At 49.2% G+C, this 14,992-nt stretch overlaps 1 protein-coding gene across 1 annotated transcript; it reads left to right on the top strand.

Annotated features, from left to right (window-relative positions):
• The first annotated feature begins 4,698 nt into the window (after positions 1-4,698).
• Positions 4,699-6,464, top strand: LOC119466642 (alpha-(1,3)-fucosyltransferase C). Its single transcript, XM_037727160.2, has one exon. It carries the CDS (start codon positions 4,778-4,780, stop codon positions 5,876-5,878), a length of 1,101 nt encoding a protein of 366 aa, XP_037583088.2. The 5' UTR covers positions 4,699-4,777; the 3' UTR covers positions 5,879-6,464.
• Positions 6,465-14,992: the final 8,528 nt, after the last annotated feature.

The raw sequence follows: 14,992 nt of genomic DNA, 5'->3' as shown, positions 1-14,992 counted from the left end.
TTCCGCGACCAACCTGCTTAATGAAAGAGATCTCTCGCTGAAGTGTTCACATATAAATAATAACAGCTAAACTAAGAACTACGCATAGGCAATATTTTTTAACTGTAGCAGTCATTGTGATCACAGTTACACGTTGACAATATCCAGCACGAGCACAGTACCGTTCGTATGCTACAAGTTTTTCATTGAAACTTTGCAGTTTTATTGTCGTACATTAAGCATAGGAGGCTCAAACCCGCCGGATCCGTTTGGCTGAGTTCTCGCGGAGCGGGGTGAAGCCTCGAGCCGCGTCTGCGAACTGGGGAAGCGTGACGTCAGCGGCCAACGCCAGCGCGCGGGCCTAGGATGGCGTCGCGTGGTTAGAGAAACGCGAGCAGATGCGCTCCTTGTGTAAAAGGATGACGACGAGTGGGAAACAAAACATGAAGACGCTGGCTCGCGCTCTCGGCTAACACGCCACATCGTTGTTCTTGTAGGTGGCTTCGCGAGTCTTCATACGCGGTGATTCGCATATCGTAAACACCCAGCGTAGTCGTTGCCGCGTTGGAGCGGGGCGTGACGCCCGTATTCAAGAACACTCCTCTAGTCAACACAACACCTCGACTCAAGAGGAAAGATAGCGCCGTCATCCATCCCTCCAAAGAAATGGTCACTGAGCTTCATGATCATGCACGGGAATTCTTTAGAATTGTGTCTTTATCAGTCGAGAGTAACAAGGAGGAGTTTCGATCGAGGGCTGTTTGAGAATAGGAGAGTTATAGTCCTCCTCGAAGGTGTATAAACTTGGAAACATGTCCCAACAGCGGAGCACCGAAGCAGATCACAAATTTTATTTAAGAAACAATTCCAACCGGCTGAACTTTATGTTAGGCACTCGTGTAGACCACGCCAAATAAGTTATGTGGCCAGCGTCGCTGTTGCAGCCGCTAAAATTGTGAGTCGTATTCAGGCGCCGTCGTGAATTTGCAGCACGGCTCCGAGATATCCAACTCCAAATTTTAATTGTGGCATGATTACGCTGCAACTTGCCGGTGCAAAGTGCCTCTGTTGCGTGCGGCGGTCTCGGCATTGGGTTTTCGACGAAGAGCCCGATAACAGCAACGCGATCACTGCCGAGATAATCGAGGGCAGCGTCGTGACTAGATGAAGTCCTTGTTGGGCTACGCACTGCTTCCTTGAAGAGCAACAACTCTCAAAGAAACTTTTTTAGCTATGCTAAATACGCAGAAGTTTGGTTTGGTGCCGCAGCTCTAAAAACGCCTCCCTTCCACAGCAACACAAAGCATGCCTACCGATAACTCTGCCAGTACGACCCTCCCTAGTCGGCTGATCTGTGTAGAAACACACGGCAAACTTTTGCGCGATTGTTCGGCTCAAGCGACCTCAGTCGCAGGTGGCTTGCTCTCCGCCGTATTATGCCGCACATCGATAACTCCCCGTGAAATCGATACCTGGCTTCGCTACAGGTCTTCTTCCCTTTCGTTTCACGCGTTCTGATTTCACTTGTTTCACGTGCATACAACGCAAGCACGCGGGCGTTTTTGCATTTCGCCTCCATCGAAATGCGCCGCCACGCGCATTCGATCCCGCGACCGTTGGCAAGAACTGACTCGGATACGCTCTAACCGAACCGGGTTCATCGAGCGACGGCGGTAAATAAGAAAGGCTACTATCATCATCATCACGACGAAGGCAGAAATCCGCTTGGAGTGTCCATATAACTTCTATCGCAATAAAAAAAAGAGACGCCTTCTGGAAGGTCTTCTTCGCCAGCTTAGGCTGGACCTGCGCTTCCCGTGATGCTCTTACTTGTGGCGTCGTCACAAGAGTTTTTTTAACAGAATGGTGCTTAATACCATCATTATATTTAAGGCGAACAAATAAGAAATCCAATGCCCCCTCTCTCCAATGCCCCCTCTCTCGTCGTAAGTGACTAACAATAATAATAGCATCTCTTCTTTAATAGATCCGTACAGATGCACAACCGCAGAGTTTGAAAAAAATTATGTCATCTAATATGGGGACTCATTAATACATACAATGAATAATCCCTTAACATATTTCTTTAATTACTCAAATAAATTCTTTTCTTTCCCACTACAGCCCGATCCACGGTCTGTCCCCGTCGCGGGTTTAGGCATGTCGCCAAGGCAAAACCAACCGACCAGCCACCCAACGAACCTTGCATGAGGCAAGAAATAATATTATGTTTTAAAGTTTTTTTTTTTCATCTCGTTTATGAAAGACTGCCTATTACACAATATATTTATGAACGGTTTCTATTATATCGTTATTTACATATTTGTGATAATGCTACCAAGTTCTTGGCCGATGCCGGACCGTAAGTGCCATTGTTGAAGGAACCATCGTGATCGTCATCGTCATTATCGTTTGGTTTGGAGAAGAACTGGTGCCGCTAACATCTAGGACGCAGACGTGGACAACAACAGCATCACACTGGCATGGCTTCCTCCTCCGCGCCCCGGGGCTGTGGTCCGCGGTCTCCGGCCAAGGCTCGTTCAGGCGGCAACCTTGCACCACCTTCCGTCCACGCTCAACCAGCCCGGCACCCTGTTACGGCGACATCTGTAAGCGCCACCGACTGCTATAGTAATTGGCTGTGTCTATTCTGCTGCTTTTCTTTACCTAGCTTCGATCCCCTGCGAGGCCCCTTGGGGCACCCACGAGATTCTGCTCCACCCTCTTTATTACAATCTCAAGTGCTCTCCCTGTAAGAAACGAAGTAACTGCGCGTCCATAGTTTGATTGCTCGTTGCCGATGCTTTATTGGAACCCCGTGTCCGCTGGCACGTGAGCGTGGTGATGGCGCGCTTCTTCCTCTTCTGTTCTCAAAACATTGCCACCCGCGAGGAAACGGACGTGTTGGCTGACGATGACAGTGCTCCTCCTGCTCGATTTTGCTCGGTTAGCTGTCGATGAGAAGGTCATTGGCATTATCCACATTTTTCTTGGTGGCTTCTTTAATCAGCTCGGGTATCGTGGCCGGTGGAGCGATCTTTCAAGCTTTCGCGATCTCGTTGATATCCTTGTACTAATCGCTGCCCGAATAGCTTAGCTCGCAGCAGGCTGCCCGTCCGCCGTCCTTCTACACTGCTTTCTCGCATTATATTGTGCCCTTGCCAGAACCACTACTGCGATGATGGACACGACAGGCTCATAGACGTCCAACCGCACTTCCATAGGTGCAGATGCATGCTCCAGTTGGTCTAGGGCAGTTCGTTCCCTTTACGTCCAAGGTCTCGACCCTATCGGTAGGGTGGGGGAGTCGGCGCTGCGGAACTCGGCACTAGACCCAGCAGCATGTACCACAGCTGCAGAACCAACTGTCGCCTATTGACTTGGTTTATGGGCCGCAAGCTCGTCTAATATTTCATTTCCCGTTTTCTTTTTTTTTTCTTTTTTTTTTTTTTGCAAGTGAACAATATTGCACTTTCTAATGCGAGATGGAAGGAGAGCAGTTCGCTTAACGGTTTCTTGCACAATATTTTTAAAGCTTAGTAAAATGATTCATTTCGTTCTGTGTTTATTGTGCGATAATTTAAGTGTTGTGCAGCAATGCGAAAAGATTTTATGTCCTCCGCGGTGTTGCACAATTCCTCTGACGAAGCATATCGCTTAGCTACGATTGGTGGCTTTAATGCCCAAAAACGTGAGGTAAAATCCATACTAATTAACTTCTTTATGTAATGCAGCTGGTAAGAATGGCTTTCAATAAGATAGTCACCGCGAAGCAGCAACCTACTTCACATGCGACTGATGCGTCCAAATAACAACGGTTTTACTAACTACTACATTAGTTTCGGTGGATCGCGGCACACGAACACAACATTGGCAGGACCCGGGACATATATTCGAACCTAGTACAATGTTTTCTCACGAAAGAGACAGGATTATAGGCAAGCTTTCTTTTTTTTTTTTTAAGAAATGAGAAAGCACGAGCGTCCAACCTGCGAACGACCAACCGGCGAGCACCTTGGCCGTTTCTAAAACTTCACAACGTATATGCTCTTCTCTTATCCGACCACTGCGGCAGCAGACAAGGCACAAACACCTTTTTCTTTTAGGAAGCAACGGTCTCTTTGTTTACGCGCCGTCCGACAACGCGGCATTCTGTAAACGGAAGCTTTAGACAATAGAGGCGATCTGTTTACATCAGAGCTTAGCTCTCCGCTAAAGGGCGGCAGCTCGGTGATGACCGCATAGACTGCGTAATTTCTTTCCAATTTCTTGCGTAGAGATACATATGCACATGCTTGTGGCTATGTGTACTTATGCCGTGAAGAGCTTCAAAAAAAAAAAAAAAAAAAAGTGGTGCTTTGCTCTCCCTCCTTTTCTTTTTTTTTTTTTTTTTTTCTTCTTTCGCACTCCCACAGCGTCAACGCGTAAAACGGGTGGCGGGCCCACTGACGACCCTGCTCGCTCGAGATAAAATCTCTTGGCCATATATGTATACTGCACCGCGTGTGGAGGGGACACTGCGCACAGCGTACTGCGTTACACCAATGTATACGATCTTACAGACGAGGTACTACTACCTTCCAACGCATCACACGCGAACATCATCCTTGTAATGGTGTTTCTATGTGACATATTTGCGCGTATACAAACGAGTTGAAGTGTAATTATATTTTGCGATTCGCGTGCCAATTTACACCATCTTTTCTTTCGTCCGTTGCAGAATCGCACTTGGTTCCTCCGTCACGTGCCACTTCCCCTGAGATCTGTCAAGACGCCTAATCAGCGCTTATGTTTCATCATGGTGCTGACAGCCCTTTTCGCGTGTTACTTCATGGCACCGCCGCCCAGATATATAACAATACCAGAGGTAAAGGTTCAGCCTCGCCCTTTGTTCGGCGCGCCAAACAATGACAATGTGGCAATGGATTTGCCGCGGATCATGATGTGGACCAGCTACTATGGCGATTGGTACGGCAAGCTCGACGACGCGAGAAACAGCGAAACATTGCTGGAAGAATGCGCACCTACGTGCCGCATCACGAATGACCGACGCCTGATAGAACATAGTGACGCTGTCATTTTCCATGTGCGCGACCTCGATATGACGGATCTCCCGCCGAAGCGCTTCAGCTGGCAGAGATGGGTCTTCTTTTCGATGGAACCGCCACCACATGCCGGGTTCACAGAATTCCACTTCACGCACGGCATGTTTAACTGGACCATGACGTACAGAAGAGACTCGGACGCTTACACGCCCTACGGTAGGTTTGTACCTCGCGATGCCTTCACTACGACTGCGAAGAGAGACTTGAGGGCCCTCTGGAAGTCAAAGAACAAAACCGCCGTATGGATGGTCAGCAGATGCAATTCCACCAGTGGAAGAGAACATTTCGTAGCTGAACTGAGGAAATACATGGATGTTGATGTGTACGGTGCCTGTGGCGACCACGAGTGCAATAAGACCCGAGGTCTTTCCTGTTACGTGGACTTCGAGCGCACCTATTTCTACGCACTCGCCTTTGAAAACTCGATATGCGTGGATTACGTCACCGAGAAGTTCTACAACGCACTCAGGTACGACATCATACCAGTCGTGTTCGGAGGCGCAAATTACAGCCAAATCGCGCCCCATAATTCTTATATTGACGCCCTCTCGTTCGAATCTCCCGAGCATCTCGCCAAGTACCTGATAAAGCTATCGAAGAACTACACAGAGTACGCCGCTTACCACACCTGGAAAGACCGTTACTACGTTCCTCCGTTTATGGAACCATACTGTGAGCTTTGTGAAAAGTTGCAAAGACATGCGAAACTTCAGCGGACTTCGTTCTACGGCGACATCAAAGCCTGGTGGTTTGGCAAGAGCAATTGCCGGAGTTGGGTCTGGGGAGACGCTTAAGGACCGAACTGAGCAGTAGTACAAAAAAGAAAATTCCATAAGTAGGCGAAAGTTAACCATGAGACGGCGGAAGCCAACGAATAAAATCTGACTCCACGCCTACCGACTTCCTGAAGGGCTTTTTGACAGCATGCTTGGGAATGATGGGATGCGGAAAGTTCGGACTCGCCTTCAACTTGGCTTGGCCTAAAACACCATCATGACTGCGCAAGTTAACCTCGTAATTAAGTCTTCGTGACAAGTCTTGGTTCTCCAGCTAGTAACACATCATTCAATTATATTAACTAACCAAAAGTAAATTGAGATAACTAATCGCATGAATGAAACGCGCGCTCAATAATGGCAAACATTCCACTCTTTTATTCAAATCTATAGCGATCCGATGGCTGCACTGTTGACGTTCTATAATGCTGGAAAACCCTTGGGCGAGCGCTCATACTTAAGTAGCAAATTCCTGCAACATTGGCCGTTTCGCCCCAAAGCGCTGACAGCAATAGCAAGGTGTAGCGGCGTTACGCGTGAGCGCCTCGGACGCGTGAACTATATGTGGGTTCGACTATATATACGAAGCTGCAACCGTAATGTATGACACCCTTAGGAGCTTTAACACGCCGTGTAGATCCGTTGAAAGCATCGCACAAGCGCCGTTGCTCTGCCCGCAAAGAGTTCAACGACATCACCAACCATTACAAGATGCAAAACCGCACTTATCCACCACCCCATCCGCAACTCAATTGATCACAAGCGGTCCAGTGGTGACAAACCAAATCGTACAAGAGTCCGACTCTAATGCATGCTATTTATCCAGAAATATACACAACAGATAGATGCAAAGTGTATGGGACCAGAGCCACGCTAGAACACATGCTATGGGAATGCCAGGGACTAATACACGATAATGATAGCGAGACCTCCACCTACAGCCTCCGCGCGCGATGGCAGGCCGCGCTGCTCAGCTCGAACCTGCAAGACCAACTCTGGGCATTCCAGCGGGCCAAGGAAGCCGCCGGGAGACAAGAAGTCTTGGCCGTAACCTCGGCGGGTGCCCCAACCCACTAACTCGCCGGACGCAAAGCGTTCTGATTCGAAATAAAGTTTTTCTCACTCACTCACTCTGTTAGTGCTGTAATCGTTGGCCTCCCATCGAAAACATATTGCAGTGGATTGTACAATTAAGTTGGCCAAATCACAACATTTAGAAAAAGAAACCTACATTATGAATTTGTTTTTATACAGACGTGACAGAGAAACGAAAACGCAACACTAAAAGAGTAAAACAAAAAAAAAAACACTCCTGTTTTATTTTTTTTTTTCTCCGAACCCGTCTGAACCGGTTCGAGCCGGAACGGAATGGTGCTGGGGGAACCGAACCCGAAAGGCTTGAACCCGAACCCGAACCGAAGACCAAAAAAATGCCGTTCGACACCCTGGTTATCGTCCTAGGAATTTATACGGGACCTCACGGCGACGGCAGAAGTGCGCCTGGAGTGTCCATATAATTGCCATCGCAATAAAACACATACGAAAGAATAGCTTTGTGAATTCGGCTTTGGTTGTGACTCACGCGCGTCGAGTCACATCTTTCTCTCTCCTCCGCCTACATGTATAAGCAGGCGTCCCAACGACCTTCAATTGAAATTATTAGCTTCCACCTAACACGCTAGTAATGGTAGTATGCAATGATTGTATTTCTTTCAAGCAAATAGCTTTCTTTTCCTTATACGCTCGTTTTCGTATTTGGCGACCGGTTATGGTCGGTGGTCGGACTTGCTGTATACGAAGGCACAGAGGAAAAAGGCTTCTTGCTATTACTTCAATTCAATTTTCCTTCTTCAATTTCGCGCCCAAACCACTGCACTCACTGATTCCGCTATTACGTCATCTGGACCGATAAAATTAAAATTAAATTCGGGTGTTTTACGTGCCAAAACCACGATCTGATTATGAGGCACGCCATTGTGGAAAGTATGGATTAATTTCGAACTCCTCCGGTTCTTTAACGTGCACGGTACACGGGCGTTCTTGCATTTCGCCCCCATCGAAATGCGGTCACCGCTGCCGGGATTTGATGCCGCGACCTCGCGCTTAGCAACCCAACACCAAAGCCACTAAGCATCTGGACCGCTTTCGAGCACGAAAAGCATAGAGTTAATAAAACCAACTGTAGAGGAAAAGCTCCCCATAAAGCCCATGCAGTGAAATTGGTAACCGCAAGGGCGCCACTTTGTTGTGTGCAGGCGCAGACGACAAGGTGCGAGTCAGACAAGACGCGTAATCAACGCGATCCCGATTCTCCCTCAGTGAATACCGCCCAGTATTCTAGTTCACCAAGTATGGTGCCGTCTGCAAACGCATCCTTTCACGCACCGTAAATTTTACATAATTTTATAAGTAGCAATCCGATCTCTGAAAAAAAATATACGGAATGTACTTCACACGTTGTCCATGCGCAAATGTAAATACTTGTTTTATTGCGATAGCAATTATATGGACACTCCAAGCGCATTTCTGCCGTCGCCGTCGGCCTGAGGTTCAGTCCAACGGTGATAAAATCGTCCTGGGTGTGCGAGAGCAAGCGTACGAGGGTGAGCCGGCAATCGCGGCTCAATGTAGCGCACGCGAGGAAGGAAGGCAGGCCGGAAGCGCGCGGTCTTCGCGCGGAAGGCGACGGAGAGAGAAGGAGGGGGGATGCTTTCTGCTCCGTCGGCTGCTGCTCACCGCGCGTCCGCACGGGCGCCGTATCTTGAAAGCGATCTGCGATGTGGCCGAAGTGCGCGCCCGCACGGCCCTCATCTTCAAAGCGATCTGCCATGGGGACAAAGTGCATGCGCCGAGTGATGGTAGCTTCGTATGCACTTTGCTTTCGACGTTTAGTTCGCGTTGAAGCGAGCCGGGAGACAGCGCGAAGGTCAATTTGCCCGCTGCTGCTGGCGCGCTTTCTCACTCCGGCATTTTCAAAGCGAGTTTCCGCGGTCATCCAGCGAGATGAGTTCATGTTTACCTGTGCGCGCGTGACACCGCGCTTCTTTATTTAGTTAGTAAGCGAATGTTCACAACTTTCTACGGTCCATTCAATTACTACCCTTGCTTCGTATAGCTCTCTACTAATTTGGTATCGCAATCGATGCTTCGCCTTTCGGGCAAAACTGCGACTTTTTAAAAATAATATTTTGAATATTCTTAGTGTTACAAAAATTATTCGTAGAAACATGGCGGCGCATTCACGGTTGCATGCCACGCGCGGCGGCACCGTTGAGAGAGCGGCTCTGCAATCCGCTACTTGAGCTGGCAACACTGTCCAAATAAACAAAGATGGCTACGACTTCCAGGTTCACGGCGGCTCATTCACTTGGTGCTGTGGTAGGGTGGCTAGAAGGCACCCTAGCTGTGGTCCCGTTTCTCTTTTGCGGCGGCGAATCAAGGTATTTCGTGAAAGCCGAAAGGGTCCTTGCTGCCGATCACCTTATTTTGATCGGTCTCAAGGACATGAGCGACGAAATCGCATAAATTGTTGCGCTGTGCCTGCAAACGTCCGGCCTGCGAGCCGCATCAGATTTCACTAAAGAGCCTTTCAAGTGAGCCGGAGGTTAAAAAAGGAAGTGTTTGTGCGTAGCGGGCCTCCGAAAGGTGCAAGCACTTGTTCGCGGGTTTGCTGTACACTGCTATAGGTACGATACTCGAGTGTTTTCGACTTTCATAGGCAGCTCCACACAGCGACTCGTGTTGCAGTATATCACATATCGCTTCTCGCAATATATAGGCAGTAACGTCTATCGTGTTTTCAAAAGTTATATACGGATATTCTGCGCTAGTTATCTGATCAGTGTGTCTTGGTTTACGTTTGTGAGTCGGGGTGCACCTTCTTTTTATAGTTATAGCTGATACGTGAGATAAGGTCGTCTGCGTCCGATGACTGGTGCTTGTTCGTGCTTGCAGTACGCAGTGTTTTCGAGGTAGGGCCCGGGCTTGGGAACAGAGCAGACACCTGCATCCAGTTGAAATTCTCAAATCTGGTGAAACGTGAATAACAACCAATCGGACCAAGTTGAGTTTCTTCCAATCGGTTTCCAAAATTTAGCGAAGGCTTTCTTTTGGCAAAGTCAGTTGTATTAGTGTAAATGCATGATTTGGAAACCAATTGAATCAGTTGTAACGGAATTTAGCTGCGTGCACAGAGTCGGAAAGCAAACTAGCGGCACTGTGCGCAGGACAGGTCGAACGCTCCAAAGCTGAAACGAGCGCTGTTTGCAGATGCATGCTTCTAAATTTCTTCCGATAAAATAAACAGACAACTCACCGCGTTGAATGAGAAAACAGCTTATTCTGCTTGTACCGCTAAACATGCTATGAAAACGATATGCGCTCCGGGGCATGTGTCATGATCAAATTCATATTTTCCGATGCAGTTGTCATTCCTGCTACCGCGCCTGCAGACAAAATTACATTAGCGAGAACATTCCTGATGCTTGAAGCATTAGTAAGACTAATGCTGGTACAGAAAATGCCTCAGTTCGCCCGAAAGGCGAAGCATCAATTGCGATAGCAAATTATAGTAGAGAGCTATAAGGAGTAGGGATAGTAGTTTTATCGGCTGCATATACTTGACACATTCGCTTACTAACTGAATTAACAAGCGGGGTGTCAGCGCGCACAAGCAAACATGAATAGACTCGATGACTGGAGACAACCACTGTCAAAACGGGGGCGTGGGGAAGCGCGGCCGCCGCATCGCGCGATGGTTCGTGCGGTCTATATCGCTTCAACGGAAACTGAGCGGCGTACGCACAGCGCATATAAAGGTCAGAGCCGTGTGGAGATAGCTTTCAAGATACGGTGCGCGCGTCAACACCGACAGCCGGCGCAGGCGCAAAGTACAAGAACGCATTTGTTGGCAGAGTAAAAGCCCCCTCCCTCTCTCCCTCCCTGCCTTCCCGCTTTGCTCCTTTCGCGTGGGAGATTGCGTCGCCAGTTACCCTTGCGCCCGGTTGCAAGACACGCATTTGGTGCCGCAGCACAGCGTCGCCTCCCCTCCCTCCCATACCCCCACGGCCTTTCGCGCGACGGATCGCGTTTTCTCTCCGATGTGCGTTCGCTCTCCGTGAAGGCGCGCGTCCCCCGCGCGCTTTCACTCGCACATACGGCGCGCGGCGACGATTTTATCGCCCTTGGACTTTATACCGAACTTCACGGAGACGGCGACGCCGAGAGCAGAAATCCGCTTGAAGTGTCCATATATTTACTACCGCAATAAAACTATAAACGAACAAAAACCAAATGAAGCCTAAGCGTACATCACTAATTTATCAAAGCGCCTGCCTGAAGAAAGTACACTCCGCGATGTGAAACATCCGCAAGATATTCAATATAAACAAAAAGAAAGCAATGGTCTACTCGCCGGGAATAAAGAAGTCGACCCGAGTGAAGTGATTTGAACAAACCGGTATAGTATCAGTCATCTTTTTCCAATGCGGAAGTTTCTTATCTAAGTCTCTTCCCGATGAGCGTCGTCTGGTACTTTCTAGAAACGATGAAATCGTATACATTGCCGTCTTTCCACCGCGATGACACGCATAATAGTACACAACAAAAGTCTTTCGACATCCCCCGTTTTTCTTCTTTTTTTTTTTCATTTTCGGGCTTGTGCGCGGCGGCATATCAGGACGCTTTGAGAACTACGCGGCATAGAGTTTCATCAACCCGCCGGGGTGGCTCAGTCAGCTAAGGCGTTGCGCTGCTGAGCCCGAGGTCGCGGGATCGAATCCCGGCCCCGGCGGCCGCATTTCGATGTAGGCGAAATGCAAAAACGCCCGTGTGCTTGCGTTGTAGTGCACGTTAAAGAACCCCAGGTGGTCGAAATTATTCCGGAGCCCTCCACTAGGGCGTGCCTCATAATCAGAACTGGTTTTGGCACGTAAAACCCCAGAAAGAAGAAGAAGTAGAGTTTCATATTGCTATTTATTTAGAAACTCTATGCTACGAGGCATTCAGCGCATGCCGTGATAGGACACCCTCTTTCGCTTCAAAGCTGGATAGACTGTTTCTCGGCGCGGCGGCCAGGTGACGAGCATTTACTTGGAGTCGCGAATAGTTTCCGGTGCGCAGCCAATAGATGGCGCGAGTAGTTCGGGGCCCGCAGGGGCCCGTCTATTAATTACATTGAGCTGATGCATAGCTAATGAGAAAATGAGTGCGCATGGTCGTTTTGCGCGCGCTTTCCCAGCAATGTGTCGAGATTTTTTTTAGAATAATGGGGGGAAATTGTCCCGCATTGTAATACGGGGTACAAGTCGTGCAAAGAAAAGTTTTTGCTTGCTGTTTTTTTTTTTTTTTTTTTGCGCCAAAAGACGACGATCGTCCGAACAGTGCGTGCGCAATCCCGACGAAGAATCTATTCCTTCAGCCAACAACATTTGGAGCAGTCGTGTGCTCAGTCGTGTGCAATGAGTGGACAGCGCAGCACAATCTACAGTATACTGTTACAATGCGTAAAGGTATTTCGCCGAGTTTTACCGCACTCATGAAATGTTCTTCTTGACGCAGAAAATCCGACGTCAGCGTCCGTGGCGGTAAACATTATCCCCAACCACCCCACCCGCGCAGGCCCTCCACGTGATGCAAGGTTTTGGTGAACAAAAATTGAATTTCTCACAGTGAAATCCGTCAGAAAAATAGTAAAGTACGACTTAACCACAACCTACAGACATGGTGGCGTCGGATTGTAATTTGAATGTACGAGAAAACATAATTCCGTTACAAGGAAACTTTTAACACAAACCCCTTTTCCAGCATTTCTACCATCCCAACACGGTGCGCTCGGGTAATTTACTTGCTTAAATGCTATCCAGATGGCGCTCGCATCCTCGCGCGCGCCACCCGTTTCAAAGGGAAAGGCACCACTTCATCATCATCATCAGCAGCAGCAGCGCCTAGGGACAAATGCAAACAAAAAGTTGTCGCAGTTTCACCTGAAAGGCGAAGCATCAATTGCGATAGCAAATTTGTAGAGAGCTATACGGAGTAATGATAGTAGCTTTATCAGCTGTATAAACTTGAACATGCAGCAGCACCGGCCACACGTAGAACTGTTGTCGACGCCGTCGGCGTTTTGCCCGCGTTCGCACAAAATGCGTGCGGCGTTGGTGACTATTGCCGGATCCTCTGATATAAATAGGCACTTGGTGCCGCAGCTAAACGTCGCCTCCCTTCCCTCCCCCTCCCCCCCCCCCACACGGCCTTTCGCGCGTCGGAAGAAGGCGCGTTTGCTCTACATATATGGTGATTGTAAAGGAGGAAAGAGACGCCTACTTCTGCAGCCCGTAAGGGAGCACGGCGCAGAACGCGCGTTTGTTCTCCGCCGTGGGTTCACTCCCCGTGAAAGTGCGCGTCCCTCGCGCCCTTTCACTCGCACATACAGCGTTCGGCGGCGCGCGGCGACGATTTCATCTCCATTGACGTCGTACGGAACCTCACGGCGACGGTGACGGAGACGGCAGAAATCTGCTTTGGAGTGTCCATGTAATTGCTATCGCAATAATAAAATAATAAAAAAGGTGCTAGGGCCTGCACATTTTAATATAAGATGAATTATATTGCCCCTGGAAAAACGTCTTCCCAGCAATGCATTTCTGTTTAAAGGTGAAGCTGACTTTGAAGGGATCGGTGTAAGCTTGGTCTTTGTAAGCTGGCCTTCCCGCGTTCTGTGTTGCGGTAAAGCCCACTGAAACAAAAATGCGATGTGAACGGCGCCCGATAAGGCTATCGCGTTCCACTTTTAAAGGCGAAGCTTAATGCGTCCTCTCTATATAGTGTCCGCGCGTTGGGTAAATCTGCAAACACTCATATGTTATATTTCTATTCAGATAAACGCCTGTACTCTCGTAGGCGCCTCCGAGCCAATCATATTTATTTAGTGGTCCTTAGGTACTTCGCATCAAATCACATAATTTCAATTTGAACACTCTTGATACGAATTCCGTTGTCGTGAACACCCTGGCGTAGATAATGTGGCGTTGCATCGAACGCAACCAGCGCACCGATGAACGCGCAACGGCGTTCCACCGAGCGACGCCCGCGTTCCAAGACGGCTGCGGCGTCCGAGCTCGCCGGTGACGTCCGGCCGCCAGGATATATGAAGGGTTCGCTGACAACAAACGGGGACTTCTTGGCTTGCGGCTTGGACGATTGTCTGTTGCGTTCTTCCTTCAGTGCGTCTGCCCCGACAGTGGCAGCAACGCTACATGGTTTCATAAGTTGCCGACTAATGTCAGGAAAGTAGCCTCACGCTGTGCTTCTTCACTGTGGATCTCTCTACAAAGAGACACGACAACACCAGCATGCCTGGTGACAAGACCGGCTTCCTCCGGACTGTTCGCCATCCAGCCGCCATCAGACTTCAACTTCGAAAGAACGTCCCAATGACCAGCATGGTCGATAGAATTCGACGACTACCGGCTTGCGCCGGGATTGAACGAGCGCAGCGAGGAAGCTCAAGTCCGGACTCTGCTTTACGCAATTGGCAAGACAAGCAAGGACGATATTTCAAACCTTCGGCTTGCCGGAAGACGACGCCAAGAAACACAAGGTCGTCAAAGGCAAGTTTGACAACTTCGTGGCTGCTCGCAACGTCGTTTACGAAAGCGCTTGCTTTCACTGCAGAAGCCAGAATCCTCGCGAGTCCGTCCAGAAATTCGTCATAGCTCTGCACACGCTTGCAGACAGGTGCGACTTCGGCACTTTCAAAGAGAGAATGATTCGCGATGTCGTTCGCCTCAGGGACGTGAAGCTCTCCGAAACACTGCAAATGGATGCCGACCTCACGCTGGCAAGCGCCGTCGCCAAGACCCGTCTCAAAGAATCAGTACACGAGCAATAGCAACTGCGGAACGACAGCTCGCCCATTACGACAATGGAAACAGACGTGGTCTCTATCGAAAAGAAGAGCGCGAATTCACAACCTCTTCGAAAGGAGCATCTCAAAGCAAAGCTCAGCGGTGTCCGTTCTGCGGGCAAGCGTCGCACCCATGGCCGGCGTGCCCGGCGAAGGCAGCAAAGTGTTACCACTGCAACGTGAAGGGACGCTTCACCGCGGTCTGTCGCAAGAAGGGCTTCACATCC

The sequence above is a fragment of the Dermacentor silvarum genome, chromosome 10, assembly GCF_013339745.2.
Source record: "Dermacentor silvarum isolate Dsil-2018 chromosome 10, BIME_Dsil_1.4, whole genome shotgun sequence".
In the NCBI taxonomy this organism is placed as follows: Eukaryota; Metazoa; Arthropoda; class Arachnida; order Ixodida; family Ixodidae; genus Dermacentor; species Dermacentor silvarum.
This window is presented reverse-complemented; position numbering and strand designations above follow the sequence as displayed.

Coding starts and splice junctions, on each gene's coding strand:
- LOC119466642 (XM_037727160.2), top strand. CDS start 4,778: ATGGTGCTGACAGCCCTTTTCGCGTGTTACTTCATGGCACCGCCGCCC.